The following is a 19683-nucleotide window of genomic DNA, read 5'->3' as shown; positions in this document are numbered from 1 at the left end:
TCGTGGGATCAATTTGTAAATTTTTTCAATGAAATCTACCTATGTACTGTAAGTGTGTCATTCAGAGATGTATGTTGAGATTCAGAAACAATTTATTATTTTTAAAATCAAGATAAAGGATTGAAATTTTTTTTCGAATGAGAATGTACTTGAATCTTTGTTTTCAAAGGACACAAATCACTTTTGACATTCATTTTGACTGTAAATCGTTTGATCATCATGTTCACAGTATTAAACAAATATCAAAGAAATGTCATCAATGAAGTCACAGAACCACGTGACATCTAATCTGTAAAGCAAACCATCCGTCATGTAGTCGAACATGAACCATATTTAAGGCATATCTTGACAGAACCGACTACTTTAAAGGACACCCCATGTTTTTTCTTATTATGATTGAAATACATTCATTGAAGAATGAAAATAAAATTGGAATTGTGATACATGTAAAAACACTTCAATAATTTGTACTCTGTTGAAATATATTGTCTGACATGATAAACTGATAGAGGTAAAATAATTCATGACAATGCCTCAACGGGAGATGATTATTACGTTACTACAGATTCAATTGCCTTCTGGTTCCGAGGATAGACGAGTGTGAAGAGAATCAAATATTTTTGAAAACATTATTATCCTATAAAAATAGAATTTTAGAATAACTTTCGAATTGTATTTTTCCAATCAGTTATGCATTTGTGTTGTGTTTATGTATTAGCTTATAGATATGCTTAAGACTTATTATTTTATCCGATACATCTCTCTGAGTACTTTTATTTTTTTTGTATTGCAATTGGATATCTGAAAATGTTACATACAGTCTTAAAATATTGATACACATATAGAATAATAGAAACATTGCTGATCAAAGAGATTTTTACTAGAATCAAATACTTATCTAGGTTTCATCGACGTAAAAGGAAAAATGAAAATTTGAGTGAACCTTTGATAATAATAACATTGTGTCGCCTTTGACGCAATGTGGCGGCGAAGGTGTAAATGATATGGTCCAGCGCTGATTTAATGCAGCTAGAGGACAACGACGATCACCAAATAAACCTTAGACGTGACGTCAATACCCCCCCCCAAAAAAAATAAGGACCAACATGGTTTTATATACCCCCGAAGAAGTATATGGCTTATAAGAGACAAGGCACTTGGGAGATAATTGAATCTGAAATTTTACAAAGAAAAATGAAATAAAATTTTTCAAGTTGATTGACAGATATGATTTTTAAGATTTCTTAAAATAGTTTATGCATATTGATAATTTCTGTTAAGTTCGCGAGAGTTATCTTCCCAGCGGTATTGTCAAAGTTATACAGCATCTTCATATATGGACACAAAATCAACGTCGCCGGATGTAACCCATGAATTTATTCCGCGGTAAAATCTTTGGAGCGTCATTTTAATAGTGTGGGTTCTCACTTTCTTTCAGGACGCCGAAAGCTAAGCATTGAAAATTTTCAAAGCGATCTATAGCCCACCTCCACCCCTTCACCTTCCTTTTTCAAAAACATGTATATAAAAACGAAAAATTCTTGTGTATTTTCTTTTTTCTTTATTAAGCATGGCGCTTTCAGGCCACAAGGATTATGTTTTGCATAAATTATCTTATCAATCACATCATTGATTACATCAGTAATGGGATTTATGGATTATTTTAGTTGTAAAATATTATGGTATAAAGAGTGAAATATTCATATTTTATGATTAATTTTATGAACTTATAAAATATTGTTATATAATCATCTATTGTCATTTTTCTGATTATTTCAAACCAAATTTGGTTAAACAATAAAGTCACAAAAGTGGCAGAGTGCAACATACCTATTTGTTTTGTGATGTTTTACTGTACAAAGATGAAGGGCCCAGGTGGTTCAATTTCGAGCAGATAGAGGTTAATTATTTCATGAGCGAGAAATAATGCTATATGCAGTTATGGTCTATTTTGAAAATTATCAATTATGGATAAATAATGTTATTACATATTCTGTATGAATGCCATGCTGTTGTGATAAGCATTTTATTATAAAGGTTCATCGCTTTCATTCATTCGTCATATTTAGAACACAACCGCGTACACCAAAAAACCTGTCATCGTCATCTCCACCAAAACAATCGGTTAACACTCGTCTCGATGTTCATCTAAGCAAAACTTGTCATTTGCAAATTCATCTAAAATGTAAAACAAACAATTTCGTAATCTCATTATAATAAAAAGGAAAAAAAATGTCGTGTACAACTTCGAATCTCTTTGTAATTTTCTTCAACAAGATATACTAGTTCAGTAGCATTGGCTTAATAAAACTTGTATTTTATCATTAATGACAGAGTAGCTTGTCTACGCCAAGAAAAAAAATCAACAATGGTTACTGATATATTAACTTAATTTTGCTTATTACGTCATTTTAATATTGCCATATGTCAATTTCAGTCCTTTATTCACATGTACGGTAAATTGTCACCCTTAAACGGCATATCTTTCCTACATTAGCCTTAACTGCATATTCTTAAATAAAATACAAAAATATTTCCATTAATAGTTTTCCTTTAATTCCGTCAAAGATATCGCTCCTACAGATTATTTGGTTTATGGTTTATAACATCATGTTTTTTTTAGTTAATAACCACGTTTAAGTGCATTTTTATGATATGATGTGAAATTATTAACATTCATGGTGGCTTAATTTTCATGGGAATCTCTACCCGACGAAACAACATCTCGATAAATGTTAAAGACAAACGTTGGCCAGTAGTAGTTTTGCTATACAACGCTCATGCACAATCTTGAAAGTAAGTAAATATAGCATTGTTTAGGAAGTTATGTAATGGCATTAATTAATACCAGTATTAAAGTTGTACATATCTGATATAGTGAGTAAAAGATTGTTTCTAAAAATCTTTATAAAAAATGCACTTTTAAAAATAAGGAACCTTAAATTCCACACTATAAGTGTTAGAACGACCGAAGATGTGCTAAATTTATCCGCCGATGAAATGAGTGTGTTTTGAGTATGTAACGTAGATCGTAGGGTTCAAAATGATCCGTGATGTAAGCAGCAACTAACTTGGCTTCCCCTCGTAAAAGTTGGATGTTGTGAAAGAAAAAAACGATCGTGCAAAGCAGATTTTCACGTCTATTGATACTAATCACCTACCTTAAATCCCAGAAAGAGGCAATGGCGTCGTGACCAAAAATTAAAAATAACAAAAATTAACAACGATTAAATTTAAGAATGTGTTCAAACTTAACAAAATTACATCTTGTTCATTTTATGCAACAATAATTGCGTGAAATCAACTAACACTTTTTCACGGGTGCACTAAAATAACGATATTTCTGACATGTGGGCCCATTTGATTATTTACGGTGGTCAGTCATTTTAAGAGAGGTCAAGATGAAACATTTCACATGTAATTTATTTTTTATTGAGGTTATGAATACTTTTTTTTCAGTCTGCAATAGCGTTTATACACTACACTTAATGATAACGTTAAATCGCTCATGCCGTAATATTTGCCTAATACAGGGTTACAGATATATACGGTATATCGGTATTCAGAATATGCTACATTATTTAAAATGTAATAAATAATATGATCATTAATATAATAATTATTGATATGATATATTTGAAATATGTAAGGACGGAAATCAAACGGCACCCATACATTCTGAAAAGGTCATTGTGATTGTTGTTACAACGACACATTTTTTTTAATCTGGCGATCATTTCACTTTGATGATATTAAATACAATTTAAATTGTATACACCGATTTTACTCATTAAAACTTGGCCTAGATACAAGTTGAGTTTAAACTAAATTGATAACGTGTCTTCATTCCCTGGCGTATCATAGATCATGTGGGTGACGGAGCTAGGTTCATAAGTTATGATAGCACGTTTGATAAACGTCGTATTCAGAGGGCTAAATTTGAATAATAATTTTATAAATTATAACGTTTCAGGTTATATTTAGTGGCTGCAAATGATAAAAACCGCCAAAAATAATTTACAGAGAAAAGCGGAATGTTTCCTGCTTATGGTGACGGAGTTTGGGTACTCGGGGATAATTAGCACTGGTCCTTTTTCTACAGGAAGAACAGCTGTACTTGTGTGTATGTCACGGACATATGGGAATATCTTCAACATCAGTATCGTATCCTCATGACCCGTTTGTATTTTCAGTACAAGGAAGCAACAAGGAACAAGTTCTTGCTTGTTATGTGATGTCTTATCCCGCAGGTGGCGCCTGGCTTTAAGACAAAAATAATTTGAAAATATCGTACTGATATTGTACTGCCTTTGTAAAATAAAAACAAAAAATATGTCTGTGTTGATTTCGGGATAAATGTACAAGCCAGTTCTGAATGTTTCTGTTTGACTCTCCATGCAGTGGAAACGTTGTGTATAGAAAGGATAAATAAATTCTGACTTATTCTAAATGTAGTTCTTCCGTTCAAAAATACGTTCAAAGTCTTTTCAACTTTAGTAATGCTCAATATTTTTTGGAATTGAAAAATTGGTTTCCTAACATCACATTTACAAAATACTACTCTGCTTTGAAATAGATAAAAAGGTTTGGTAATAATAATCATGTTAGGGTTTCCTTTTTAAAAGTTCCTATTGTTTTGAATTGCAAAACCCAGCTAAGTGTATATGACTTTATATTTTTGTTATATTGATAATGAATATATAAGTATTTCCAAAACCCTCTGTTAGAAATTTTTCATCGATTTCAGTCCTTAAATCGATATCCACTCATTTTTAGGCTTCTTGAGATCCTGGCAAGACAGTAATTCTTTATTCATGTATACTTTACATTCTGTAAAAAATACCAGTTGTTTCATGAGTATCTTTTGTCTTTGTTTCGCACGATAAACTTTTTAAAACATAAAGTTTTTTGATGTTGAAATAAATTTTGGGCGTTTTTGTCAATTTTATTTACTTTCAAAACGGCAAAAAATGTACCAAAGTGTACTTGTTCTAAATGATTTGAACTAAGTTAAAGATAAAAGTACGACTGATTATTAGAACATCCACCAGAGGAGACAAATGAGCTTGAGAACCGTTTGTAAAGATGGAGAAACCACTTTTTAAATGTTTTTATTATCGCATATTTCTCAATTTTTCCCTCTTATTATTTATTTGATTGGAGCCATCTAAATAAAGCACAGGACTTTTGATAGTTCGTGTCAAACACATTTGACGTGACCTTTTGTTTCATTCTCGATTATTCACCAATTTTACCAGTTAAATGTTTTGTTTGTGATTTATGTTGGTATAAAGGAAGCAGGTAGTGCATAATAAAAAAAAACCAATGTATCGTCACTTTTTTTATACTAGAAATTAACCACAACAAGGCATTTCATCGTGTATGTTACGTATTTCTGAAACTTTTTTCATTATCGAATGAAATGTAGCAAAGGTACGTTTCACGATTCATTTTTTAAATCGTTGCATTATGCAAATGACCAATTTCTTCAAATAAAGATCAACTACCTCTTAAGTAGTATTTAGAGGCTCGTGTCATTCATATAAAGCCATAAAGTCAATATGAAAAGTAAAGTTTGAAAAGACAATAACACATACATGCATTGTGTATTTATAAAATTTGCAAAAAAGGCAACTTGAGAACATTACAGGGCCAAATGATGTGTAATATTTCACGCGACACCTGCATCAGCCTCAACTTATTTTTAACGTTAAAATCAACGCAAAATCAACCGTCTTTAGTACTGAAATGCAATTTCAAAATTTTCTTGATATCACCACTTCACTTTAAACGAAAGTAATAGCAAACATAATTAAAAAAATTCACTGTTAGGATTCAAATAGCAATTACATTGCGGCTTGATTAATGAATATAAAATTGTTCGACGCCCGAAAAAATTAGAACTATCAGGAATTTACACAACTGTTCAATTATTATGGGAAATACATGACTAAAATGATATATAAAGAAAATTATGTACTTGACTTAGGTGCACATTTCACCATGCAACTAACATAGACCCGTCGAAAGTAAAATCAGCAAACACTGTTATTATAGTACCCGCAGCCTAAAAGCATTAGTGATATGCTTGAGGTTGCTGAAAACAAATAATTCTATTTTTAATTAACATGTCATCATTTTAATCAGTAAAATTTTAAACTTTGTAAAAAATCCTTAAAAATATTTTAGTTTTGAGATTTTGAGAACTATAAAAAAATACAATTAAACGAGTAAAGTCTTAAATTCATACAATGTATGAAAAATATAAAAGAGTTGCCACCGGAAGTAACATTGTTTTCCAGTTTTCTCTTTCCATACGTTAGCTTTTCAAAATAAAGATGGAACTGTGAAGTACAGAGATGTTATTGCTGATCAGGGATATGATGATTTAAAAGAATACAATTGATTGTTTCACCATATATTTAAGAATTTACATTGTAAATCCAAATTAAATGGAACCAACCAGTGCAAAGGAAAATAAGGGGTTTGGCAATTTTTGTTTTCATTTGCTCTTGAAGATGTTTAATTTAGGGTAGATATCAAACCCTTTGTGCGTTGCCTAGAAACATACCCTTTGTTTAGGCTAGACTTTAGTTCAATTTTTAACTAAGGCTGTGCATTGTAATTAAAGAAATATATACGCTGTGATGTCTAAGTATTGTTTTCGGTTATCAAATATTCATACGCCTGCTGAACAGAAATTAGTTTATCTCAAAATTGCTTCATGGTCATGATTTGAAAATAAATATCGTATTGAGTCCATGTTATTACAGACACATAAAACATTCTCTTTGCAGGACTAATGGAATAATTCCACTATCACCATAATGATAGGAAATAGTCAATGGTTTTGTGTCTCTTGTTTTCCATATTTTGAATACACTTCATAATCTTAGACACAATATGGAATCTTGAAAATGGTAGGTTACCTATGTATAATTTATAGTCACTTTACTATTTATGACAAGAGTTCAACCTTTGTACTGCACAGGAAGCGAAATGAATTCTTGGACGGTTGTTGCCTACTGGCTTTATGAAATACTCACTATATCGCATGGTAAGTTTAATGTTGTAAATTCAACAACATTAAATCCCCGTTCCGAAACAAAAAACTTAACAGATTGTTACCCAGAGTCTCTCACGTTTTTGAAGCTTGAGTGTGGATACTGTGTTTTTCTTTTATTTTTCCTTAGGTAACCAGATAAATAACTTTGATTATATTGAGTCTACCACTTTGAAGAATACACTCCCAGTCTCTGGAACCTTGCCAGTAACTAAACGTATTCCAAGGGTATATTGTGCCAACTTTTGTATCCGAAGAAAAAAGTGTCAAATGTTTTTCCATGAAAATATTGGCATGCACTGTTTACTCTACGACTCTTTGATTTGGAATGAAACCCCAACTAAAGTTTCTAATGGATTCCGTGCTTACAAGTTGTTAAATGATGGTAGGTACACGACTCTTTGCAAGTATTATTACATTTGCCGTTTTTGCAAATGTGATAAGATTTTATGTTGAGTTTTATTTATTTGTTACATTTGAGAGATAACGAGATGACGAAATAATATGCCAATGAAATTTTATTTGGTTAAAAAACAACGAAATTTTTACCAAACGACAATATGTGCTTATACAAAAAATAATACCTCCAAATTTGCCGTATTATGTTTATTTCATGTATCCTACGGCGTGATTTTTATTAATATTTCGATAATTGAATCAAAAATTAGAAAATTGACTATTTGAAATTGGTCGAAATAAGTTCAATTCAAACTAAGAAATATATTGAGAAACTTATCATGTACATACTTATACATGCATATGGACAAATCTGATATATGTAGAATTGATCTGCAAAACAGCAACATCCTATCTTAAAAGCCGTAGAAAAGAGTTATCCGTACAATAGGGGTACCCCATATACAATATCATGCGAAAAATGAATAAGTTCTATAGCTGGTATTTTGTTCATAAATAGTCAAAAATCAAAGCACAAGTAATATGAACATTTCTGATATATGTATTATTGATCTGCAAAACAGCAAGTTTCTATCTTGAAAGCTGCTGGGGTAGTTATCCGTACAATAGGGGTACCCTTTTGAGAGCCGCCCCTCTGCCGTTTTCAGTAATTCAATAACTGGAATCTTTCTTTGAACAAACTGATAAAACTGTGCATAAGCAATCATAAACAATCATTGTATTTCAACATTTTTTACATGGCATAGTAATTGTTTCTTATTTATTCCGATAGGACATATAATGTATGATATATTTTCATATTATGAGTGGATTTGAATCATTATTCATCAATAGTTATAGACATTTTAAAATGCTTAACAGTATTTATTTCGATTCGGAACATTTGAATCAAAATGCACTGTAAATGTTATGAACTGCATACTTGTAATTTCAAATGACCCCAAGTTCTTTAAAAACATGTAAAGTTATTGAATTCATATCTGTAATGATTTAATTTACATTTTTGAAATCAGTAAAGAATATGATTGGGAAACAGTCGTCATCTTGACAATTTACCTGTATAAGCTTCTACAAAATGTTAAAAAATTGCAAATTTATTTGTTTAATTTTATTTGCTTACATATTCCTCTTAAAATCGATGCCATAAATACGTGGGTTGAATCTTAAAAACATCAAGGGTTGAGTAACCTATATTAGTCACGATCTGTATATTTTGTATTTTTAAAATTTTCACAATACACCTAACCCGTTTATGAAATAAAATTGAAATTTCGATGACCAACAAAGTCAAAAGTTAATTGGGCTAATAAAAAGAAACAGTTTAACTGATCATGATCAGTGGACCTTAGGAAAGTATTGTGTTTTTATGAAACCTTTATTCCCTTTTTTATAAAGGCAGGGCCAAATGCCGAAACAACGATGTTTTGAACAGGGGTGGCAACATATGCTTCAGACAATACAACAGCAGTAGCATGATCACTAGTGGTGAAGCCAAGAACCGTTGTAATGCTCTACAGTCTGATCTTCTAATCATAGACACCATGCAGAAAAAGATGTTTTTCGAAAACTATTACCGAGGCACTAGTAAGTTTTACCGGTCTGAATAATTTGTTTTATTGCTCCAATACCCATGTTCGGCAACATAATTTAAATGTTGCAGCCGATATAACAAAAAAACTCCAACAATTTCACTATGGTTAAAGCTGTATCAAAGATTGACGTGTGTGTGTGATCACTGCATCAGCTAAGAAATAGATTTTATATATTGTTATATATTATAAACAGATCTAGAAATACGAAGACAAAATATATCCTTTACAGATTCATTGCCTGCATTGGTCGGTCTATCAGACAAATCGTTTGAAGGCATTTGGATTTGGGATAACGGCGTACTCTTCAATTATTTCCACTGGGGACTGTTTGGGGTCGAATTTAATGGCGTAGACATAACTCGTCCAGGTGTTTTCTGTTTGAATGCTGACTGTGGATGGATAGGAGTCTACAAGGACATCTTCATGGTTTGGGACAATTGTTGTTCGAAGACCTCGCATTGGATATGTGCTTACAGCCCATGAACTTTTCGAACAGATTTTAGAAAAGAACTCTTTGCTCCAAGTTATGGTGACTGAATTATTAATAAATTGTAAACACAAGTTAGTATATTATAATTTTGTTAATTTGTTTTATTAAACATCATATCCTACTTGAATGATTGCGTTGCAAAACAGAAATAACGATAATTTTAACAGCGTACACATTTAATTACTTTGCCATTTCTACTGAATCTATCTATTGAAAGGATTTTTAACTGTTAACTTTAAATATATCAACAAAGAATAACTAAAACTTTGATCGTTATGTTATTTTTTTGTATTTAAAATTTTTTTCCAATCATTTTATTTGAACCAAATTGCAAACATTCCATATTTTCGTATTAAGCCATGTTAAACTTCTTTTTTATTAGCACATGCCATTTTTTGATAAGGAATATGAACCTAACACAGGTTAAATCAGTGTTTTTTTTGTGCTAGTTAGGGTGTTAGGGGTTCGGTGTCAGATAGGTGTGTATGTTTTTGTGTATATACTTTATAATCTTTCCAGGATATACAACTCACTAATATTAATACTTATTAAGTTTTTGCTGATGTTCGGAAAGAAACCCGTTGTATACACACATTGTATAATAGTTTAAAAGTCTATTTTGCTCGAAATATTGTTAGATGTTGTAAATTACATATTTAAGCCTTAAATGTCAACGAAGAATCTTTTTTTTCACAATATCTTAACAAATAAAGGAAAATCAATTCCGTTTTGAGTTTTGCTTTCCATTCATCTTTTATAGTATTTTACATTGAGGTGCCAGATATTTTCATTGAAGCCAGTCGAACTATAATTTTTAAAATGTCTAAGAATTGACTACCTAACTACGCCTGTAAATGGTCATGAAAATTTTGTAGGTATTGATATTAATGTCTATCTCCGGACCAAAATAAAATTCAAGTGATTTTTTAAGAGGAAAGATGGGGAAGAGAAGAATATGCCTAGACCCACAAAAACACTTGGAAAGGGGATGGGATGATAAAAGTGTAGTTGTACCTATGCCAAAATAAATGTTGTCAAGTTTGATTGGACTTATAAATCAATTTAAATGAATAGACAAGAATAAAAAATATGGCGTGCTAAAAATCAGACGATTGATAGTGCACGAGGTCAGTGCCTTATGCATTTGTATTTTGTGTGCATACATAAATTAATGCGGATAATGCGATAAGAATTACGTTAAAAATGCTTGTCTCCTCTAAAAAGAATTGTACAACACAATATCTTAAGCTTCTCATTGGAATTTATATCTTAAAATTACACAAATTGCGTATGTCACACATACACGTATACATGTATTAGTAATTTATACATAATATAGGTCATAGGTCCTTACTTTAACTCGATTAATAAACACATGGTGTACTTGAGACTGCCATGTGATTTTAATTGTTATCTGAATATTGCCAGGTTTTAGGCCAGCAAAAATAAGATTTATGAATTTTGAAAAAAATATCTCAGCTAGCCAAGTAAATACTTTTAAAGTCACATCATTTTATATAAGGTCCTTTTTCGCTTCGCTCAGCCAAACATAAAATATCTCATATTCTAAACAACCAAACCAAACCAGTTCATAATCTCTTTTGTCTCCGGCAGCCTGGATTGCATGGTAGATGATCATTTTTTTTTCTAGGCATGTCCACTTTGCACTATGTGCTTAGTTTTCTCTAAATTTAAGGAACCATAAAATCTTATTTCTTCAAAAAGATATAAAATATATGATGCAAATGTAATTTTGAAATCGGTCGTAACTAAGTTGACGAATCACAACGCAGCTTAAATACGCCTAGAACCGAATTACTACGATAAAAAAATAGATTATTACTTAGGTTTGAATCCCTGAGTCAGCAAAATTGCTTTATGAGTTTAAAAGAAATTTTCAAAAAAATATTTCGAAAAAATGAAATGGTTAGCTTAGTGAAAACGAACACCGCCCACCAAGTAAGAGGTGCCGGGATTGAAACCAGGTTACACCAAAACTTTTCACAAAAAAAAAAAAAAAAATTAAATAAAAAAACCCCAAAAGAGAATTATTAATTTTTCAAATTATAAATCACTTTCAATTTTTTAACTGGATAATTATTAGTACATTTTCTACGCTATGCGAACACATATTTAGACTGGCGTTTAGAGCTTCTTTAACTTTTAAAGTTTGAACTGTCGAGTACGAAAACAGCGATATTTGACTAAATATGTTCAAGCAGCTGTTGTTAATTAAAGGATAGGAACAGCAATTTCCATCCTGTTCGCTGTACTTAAATAAAATATAAACAATTTTGCATCAAGGAAATTATGAATTATAATTTCAAACTTAGAGCTACATGTATGTTCTAGAAAACTAATCTATACTCATTAGTGAATTTACTATTCTGTGTCATTAGATATTTATATACTTTGTTTATAATGACATCGTAGATTGTTGAATTATAGTATCAGTGGATCGCATATTTAACTCCTGGCGCGTTTGTTCACGTCTTCCAAATTTGGATCACTTTTAAAACGAATCGTACTTCCTTACACATATCGTGTATATCATAACGCTATATTTAGATCATTGTTGACATAATTGACATTAACCTTTACACATACAGATTAGTACAATGTACAACATACTTAACATTTTTCGTATAAAATTGTTCATGGATATATTCATGCCATTGTGATTGAAGATATCTAAAATTAAACAAAATTAATAGATTCCCTCCAAGGACGACACCTTAGGAATTGTACCATTTCGGACGACCGACAACCATGAAGATTTAGCTGTCTCAGAGACTTTTTACATTTGGCTCAGACAATTATACACGATTTTTCACTATATGCACATACTGACTTTGTGACACGTTACAAATAGGAAATAAGCATGTAAAGGAAGACAAACTAAGTGCTGAAAATTGACGAGCCATAAGTTTTATTTTGAGATTTTTATAGAACAAAATTTTCAATAATCCAGTATATTAGTTTAAATTGATTCAATAGGCAGTTGTCAATTTTATTTTTCATACTAAAGTATCGCATTAAAACCTAAGAGTACAACTGTACACTCCGAATTCAACAGATTGTATGCACCATGTCAGATGATGTAAGAACAGAAATTCATTTTTATCAGTAACTTTGAAAAAAATTACTTGTATATTCAGACAAATTGTAAATGCGATTTTTATCCGGGCTCTGCTAAAAGCAGAGTCCTGGCTGTAGGCAGGCGAATCGCCAATATTACATAAATAGCACAACTTAAAAAGAATTAAAAATACCCAAACAGCGACAAAATAAAAACTACCGCTATACCAAATAGTTACACAAAGAGCCACGTTTTGTCAAAAGTTGGCAGTTTGTTTCTTTTCTTTTTTTTTAATTTCGAAGGACTTTTTTTTAGTTTTCTTATTAATAACGTGTTTTAAAAACAAGACTATGCATTTTAGACACATACAATGCGCATGAATTTCCAAGAACTACTTTGCTGCGCGTTGAAGAAATTGGGATTGAATATATAACGCTTGTTGCAAAATTTAAGGCAGCAACTGTTTAATTTGTTTCTACTAGACAGTAGCACTACCATATGCATGCATATGGTAATGGTATGCAAACGATGTATCTGTCCATTACTTAAAAATACGTTGGATTTGTCTTCATTTATGTATGCAAACGATGTATTTGTCCATTACTTAAAAATACGTTGGATTTGTCTTCATTTATGTATACAAACATGTTCATTCGACAAATATTCAATGACAATCAACTTACTTTCATAATTATTAATTCGATGTTTCAAGATACAGTTTTATGTTATTTCGAAGAGTCATGTTCAGGAAATTGAGAAAATCACAGGTCAAAACTGTTTAACATACAGCGCCATTAGTTAGATTATACAAACTATCATTCAGCCTATAGCTAGGTCATTCAATTCACTTAACCACTTCTAAAATGCTTGTGTTTATGATGGATGAGCATCAGAAGTGGTTTTCTCGTTGTATAGTTGATATATATTAAATAAAATATATATATAGACGTGCCATATTTTTTTTACTTCCCTGGTTTTGAACAGGAAGTCAAAACATGGGAATTCTTTTCACGAGATGCAACAGCATATTGTGGGAACTATATGTTACACTTGAGGAATGATTCTATGGATCTTTTGTGCTTTATGTTCCACTGTAGTTCTATGTGAAGGTCAACATACTTGTCCTAAGCCTGGAAAGTATGTACTGCCAAAATTTACAGTATTTTATCTATTTTGACATTATGTAATTCATAGTTTCTACACTTCTAGTTTGTATCCTGATTTGTAATGCTAAAAACCATCGTTGAAATTTCTGTCGCCCTCCCGGCATCACGATACGTTCTTTACGTGATGGTTATAATATGTTGATACACGATACGTGGTTCAATGGAAATGTTAAATATGATACTTTTGGTCGACATCAATAAATTAACAGAGAAAAATGTAGTTCAAAATCATTTCCTTTTTTCAACGATGTTTCAAAAGTAGACAGCATGTAGAATAGTAAAGAGAATAATATATATTTTGATAAAAGTTTTGTGTTTTCAGCGATAATGAATGTTGTGAAAACTATTATCCGGTAAATGGAACATGTGTTGGTAAGTACTATGTAAATTTTAGCGTTATTTTCTGATTCAAAATTATTCTCTTTATCTACATCCAGGAAATATTTCAGTTTTATCGTTTACTTTTGATTCTAAACATATTAGTTTTTAGAACAAATCTTTTTAACAATAAAGATTCATTTTGATCCTGTCTTAAAGTTTATGTTTCATTTATTTATGTATCTTTAGCGTGTCCTGATGGCTGGTATGCGGAGAACTGTACTGAAAAATGTCCAAAAAACCTGTATGGTCATTTTTGTAACATGGTTTGTCTTTCTGATTGCAAAACATCCTGTCATCATGTACATGGCTGTAAAGGTATATTTTTTATTCTATAGATAATTTTAAGATAAAATTATTGAATACTATTGAGTGCATTTTGATAACATTTTGTGTCCAAATCCAGGCATTCTGATATTTTTTTTTATATCATAATTAGTTACAATGGATATGGGTGATTGGAAAGTTACCAGTTTTTCAACAAATACGTTTCAAAAGTCTTCGAAATCGTATATTGGAAGACTGATCACTTGTACTCTACCAGTCATGTAGTATCTCTGCCTGATTCTTTGTCTATTAGTTTTACCTCAAATGATATCTAAAATACTTAATTTGGTCTTTTTTCTAAAGAACTTGATTTTTGATGTTTGTGTGATTACAACAATGTACATCGATAGATGAAATATTTGAGCATAAAATCAATTTTGAACAAAAACTTCGAATGTTTTTGTAAAATTACAATGATTTCATGTACTTACATAGCATTTTAAGACAAATAAATGTACACAGTAGAAGTACATATCCTGGAAAAAATATACATAAACAAGTATAATTGAGTTTAGCGTAGTAAACAGCCAATAAAATAGAGGTAAAGTTCCGGCAGTTCTCAGAATTGCTCGTAACTTTCCGTCGTATAAACGGAAGTGACTTTATATCTACCATAGAAAGTCGCGCGGAAAGAGACGAAGACATTTAGAAGGATCCCGTAAAAAGAAGCAAAAGATGGTGATTTGTGCGGTTGTGAGTTGCAAGAACAATCCAGAAAATACCGTTGGTTTGAGTTTTCATCGCTTTCCGACTGCACAGAAGAAAGACCTTTATACGAAGTGGGTACACGCAGTAAACAGAGTGAACCCCGTTTCGTATAAAACAAAAATAATTTTAAATAATACTTTTTTTTAAAAAAATAAAATTTATATAAAATTTGCTTGTTTGAACTAGCAACATTTACAAAATAATAAAATAATTTATTGGGGGGAGGGGATGTTTTCATGTGTTCTAAACTGTTGACATGCCAAAATGTGCAACACTGAATGCTAATCAGTAGTGTTATGTCTTTAGCTCGTGTAGCTGCATGTACAAAAACAACACCACCAAACCCCTCCCCCACCTGTCTAGACCCAGGTACATGTATATACCCTGTGTATTGTGTGTGTTCAAGCGGAAACTGATTTCCTGCAAGTGTTTGGTTGTATATTATACACCTTTGTTTGTTATAAACAATGGGTTTGTGTTGCCTGGTGTCAAATTTTGGTAGATCGTGGATATTATGTTGACACTTAAATGAAAAAAAGTTCAAAAGTAGGACGATTTTCATAATCAATCATCCATTTTCACCCCCTGAATTTGCCATTGTAAAATAATATTTGGGATAGCTGACTAACTTCAGACTTTATTTATTTTAAATGTTTTATATTCAAGCTGTTATTTGATCTCTATTTCCCAAATTTTATGGGTAAAATTTTATGACATAACATTACAAACATCAACACCCTTTACAGATAACAGGCACTTTATGCCTTTTTAACTCACCAAGACGAAGTCAATGGGAGCTTATGCTATACCCCCGGCGTCGGCGTCCGGACCTGGTCAAAGTTTTTGTTGCAGATCCTGTATCTAAGTTATTACTTGTCCTATCTTCACCAAACTTGCATGGATGATGCATCTGGACCTACCTATGGACTTGAAAGACTTGAATGCTGAATCTGAATCCTATAGGAGGTTAAGGTTTTCGGAGCAGGTTAAAATATTTGTTGCAAATGCCCTTTGATAGCAAAATCTAAGTAACTGCTGGTCATAAATTCACCAAACTTGCACAGATGGTACGTCTTATAATACTGATGCTTCAGACAGGCTTGAATGCTGAATCTGAGCCATAGGTTTCGGATGCTGGATGTGGTTAAGGTTTAAAAAGCTGGTTAAAGTTTTTGAAACAGGTGCTCTCTAAAGATGATATCTTAATTATTACCTGTCCTTACTTCACCAAACTTGCATGGATGGTGCGTCTTTTGACACTGATGCACCTGAAAGGCTTGGATGCTGAATCTGAACCATAGGTTGCGGATGCTGGATGAGGTTTAGTTTTTTGGAACACGTCACATGTTTTACAAATAGCTTGCATAGTTGATTTAACTATAATGTAAATGAAATGCAGAGATTGCTTCAGATGCAGAGCCTGATCTCCATTATCAAGGATGCTAAAAAAATCTCCAACCTCTCTCAAACCCGCTTGATAGATTGATATGTTTGTTGTTTAATGATATGACATGATTCCTATGATAAAGTATTGTATGATATGATACACTGTTGTTTAATATGATACAATATAATACATGCTATCATAACCGATTTGATGGGTGAGAGCCGTGGCTGCTTGTCAAGTGTGCGGCCCCATTGGTAAATTTATCCTGCAGTTTGTAAATTATGGCGTATTCCAGAAGTTACTGGTATACTGGTATACTGGTATACTGGTAGCCCTAAATAACCGTGAATCTGTTTGTCATTTGCTTTGCTAAAAAAATCTCCAACCTCACTCAAACCCGCTTGATAGATTAATATGTTTGTTGTTAAATGATATAACATGATTCCTATGATAAAGTATTGTATAATATGATACACTGTTGTTTGATATGATACAACATAATATATGATAATAAAACCGATTTGATGGGTGAGAGCCGTGACTGCTTGTCAAGTGTGCGGTCCCATTGTTGAATTTGTCCTGCAGTTTGTAAATTTTGGCGTATTCCAGAAGTTACTCTGGTATACTGGTAGCCATAAATAACTGTGAATCTGTTTGTCATTTGATTTTCTCCAGCCGGTAAGTTTTTGCATATATTTTGTCAGTTTCATGGTATATTTACGAGTGTGTGGTCATTTGTTATTTTCGTTGTATAAATGAATATGTCTCGGGTTTTAGAATGGGTAATTATTGTTTCAGTGCATAGGGAGAACTATATCGTTAAACCAGTTTTGTCAATGGTAAAATGTCAGTTAAAGGCTTAGCGTAGCATATGTGGGGCATGACTTGGACTGAGAACCATTAACGGAGCAGCGCGTGACGCAAGTGGGACGCACGGGAGACCCTATGTGAATAGTTTTCCAGTGAGAGACTGGACAGTCGAGTCCGGGACTTTTGTTTACGTGTTTTGTGTGCTATGGAGGCCCAGTGGTGACCATTTTACGGGTGGATGTTGCAATTATTTAAAACCAAACTTTCAATTCTATTTATTGTTTAAATGATATATCAGATTACTTAGTGATAAAAGTTGATTGTTCAATTACAGATAACATTCCAATTTACTTTTCCTGTTAAAAAACATGTAACAGTATTGGTTAATTTTGATTTGTTGGTTTATTCTTTTAAATACTGTTGTAACTAAATTTAGCCAGCTTTTAAAGCATTTATTTGTTTCATATAGATACTGACAATTGAATGTGTTAAAATTTAATTCACTGTTGTTTCGTTTTCAGTATTAATTGATTAACAATTTAAATTTATATGTTCTTTCTTAGTGAGAGTTAGGGTGTATGTGAGTGTATCTTCATATTCTATTATTTTAATTTGTTTTTGTTGATAAATTAATTCATTTTGTTAGGTTTATTTTACTGTTTGTCGTTTTTGCTATCACTACCACAAAATCCAAAACGAAGTTCTTTACAGATACAATTACGTATAATATGATACTATATTATCTATTTATTATATAATCAAATGATACTGTTACATATGATATTGCAACATATGATATTGTATCGTATAATACGATATTGTATATTAGATAACATTATAGCATACGATGTTGTATAATATGATATTGGCTTCTATAATATCGTATTAAATCACATGGAATTGTATTATATGATATTGTTATATTATAGAATATCGTATCATATGAATCATATGTTATTATGAGAACTGCTGTTTTGATTGCAAAGGGTTGATTTTGTAAAATCTGAAATTTTACAAAAACACTAAAATAATTCTAACTGAGGGGAATTATTAAAAACCAAATCCTGTATAAAAACTACGCTGCCATAATAGATATTGTTGTATGGCAATTTAATATATAATAATAAAAATTCTAAAGAGAGCTGTACGATTATGACCCTTTTAGGATTGTTAATTTTATGAATTAAGAGAGGTCTGGATAAAAATACACAAAAACATTAAAGCAATATGAGCTGTATTATTTAGAATTTTATTTTGCTGCAAAAACCTGCTGGAATGATAAGTCTGTATAAAGCTTAAACTTTAATAATAAATATGACTTGAAAAAACATTATTTTTTGTCAGAAGAAAGATTTCTCTTCTTAAGAATATATAGGAGATCAATTTTTGTACAAGACGACAATTATTTAATTTTGCTCCATTTAAGGCTTCTTAACGGGTTTTCCCACAACAATATGGCAAACAGAAATTTAAAAACCATGATATTGTTTGTCATTTTCGTAGAAAATAACTTTTTTGTAAAATAAATTAAACATAAACATTGCAGCTCATATTGCTTTAAATTTGTAAATGTAAATTATTTGAATTTCTTCTTTACTAATTAAAAAATCATATATTACGAATTCATAATTTGTCAAACTGTGAAAGTAAAACATTGAGTTTTAAGCATGAGACAGAGTTTGAAACTTTTGTAAACAAAGCTTGAACCTGATATTGTTTACACGGTACGTGTTGTATTGGTATAGGTTTTTAATGTTGCTTTCTCTGTTAATAATATTACTTAAAAAACATATTGAATTGGTTTACCTTGTTTCCCACGAATCATTTTGTCGAAAAGAAATGGTAGTTCCATACTTTACATTATTAAAAAAATATATAAGACTCGAGCTTTGTTTACATAACAATAAATTCTTACTTCAAAATTTCTCTTATAATATGACTTCTAATGTTAAAATTTTGCTCAATCATTTAAAATGCACAAGTAAACCATTTAGTAAATAAATTTTTTTTGGATATAAAATCGTGTTGAAGTTCTATTAAACGAAACTGCGTTTACCACAAAATTGTTCTTCACCCAAACAGTCAGTTTCGAAGTCGCAAAGTTTGGATAACGGAATACACTCATCTCGATTTTTATCACAGCGGAACTCGTCATTTGCACATTCATCTAAGAGTAAACCAAAATTTTCCTAAACTCATGGTATGTAAATAAGAAAAAAATAACATGAGTACAGCCTTGTAGCTATATATGTTACACGTCTAAGTT

The 19683-nt window shown here is 31.3% G+C and overlaps 2 protein-coding genes and 1 long non-coding RNA gene across 4 annotated transcripts in view; 2 read left to right on the top strand and 1 right to left on the bottom strand.

Annotated features, from left to right (window-relative positions):
* Positions 1 to 19683, bottom strand: part of LOC117689871 (G-protein coupled receptor GRL101-like) — a 41090-nt gene that overhangs the window by 20845 nt on the left and 562 nt on the right. The window lies entirely within an intron of this gene.
* LOC105332101 (uncharacterized) lies at positions 6608 to 10287 on the top strand. 2 transcript variants are annotated; one of them, XR_010708596.1, is made up of 4 exons: positions 6608 to 6920; positions 7194 to 7448; positions 8876 to 9064; positions 9302 to 10287. XR_010708596.1 is itself a non-coding variant. In XM_011434540.4 (4 exons), exons 1-4 carry the CDS (start codon positions 6961 to 6963, stop codon positions 9553 to 9555), a joined length of 795 nt encoding a protein of 264 aa, XP_011432842.3. In that variant the 5' UTR covers positions 6608 to 6960; the 3' UTR covers positions 9556 to 10287. The 2 variants fall into 2 exon arrangements, 1 of the variants encoding a protein (XP_011432842.3); XM_011434540.4 differs by having other exon boundaries at positions 6608 to 7057.
* On the top strand, positions 13603 to 18886 carry LOC136270747 (uncharacterized). Its single transcript, XR_010708600.1, has 3 exons — positions 13603 to 13778; positions 14130 to 14179; positions 14375 to 18886. It is a non-coding gene; the product is annotated as an uncharacterized lncRNA (long non-coding RNA).

Source organism: Magallana gigas, chromosome 8 (assembly GCF_963853765.1).
Source record: "Magallana gigas chromosome 8, xbMagGiga1.1, whole genome shotgun sequence".
NCBI classification, from domain to species: domain Eukaryota; kingdom Metazoa; phylum Mollusca; class Bivalvia; order Ostreida; family Ostreidae; genus Magallana; species Magallana gigas.
Note: the sequence above shows the minus strand (reverse complement) of the source record. Positions and strands in the feature narration are given on the sequence as shown.

What these genes read in the sequence shown, in the direction of transcription:
- LOC105332101 (XM_011434540.4), top strand. Translation starts at nt 6,961, where the DNA reads ATGACAAGAGTTCAACCTTTGTACTGCACAGGAAGCGAAATGAATTCT. An exon ending in AATACTCACTATATCGCATG is followed by an intron (nt 7,058 to 7,193) that starts GTAAGTTTAATG and finishes ATTTTTCCTTAG; the next exon opens with GTAACCAGATAAATAACTTT. An exon ending in AAACTATTACCGAGGCACTA is followed by an intron (nt 9,065 to 9,301) that starts GTAAGTTTTACC and finishes TATCCTTTACAG; the next exon opens with ATTCATTGCCTGCATTGGTC.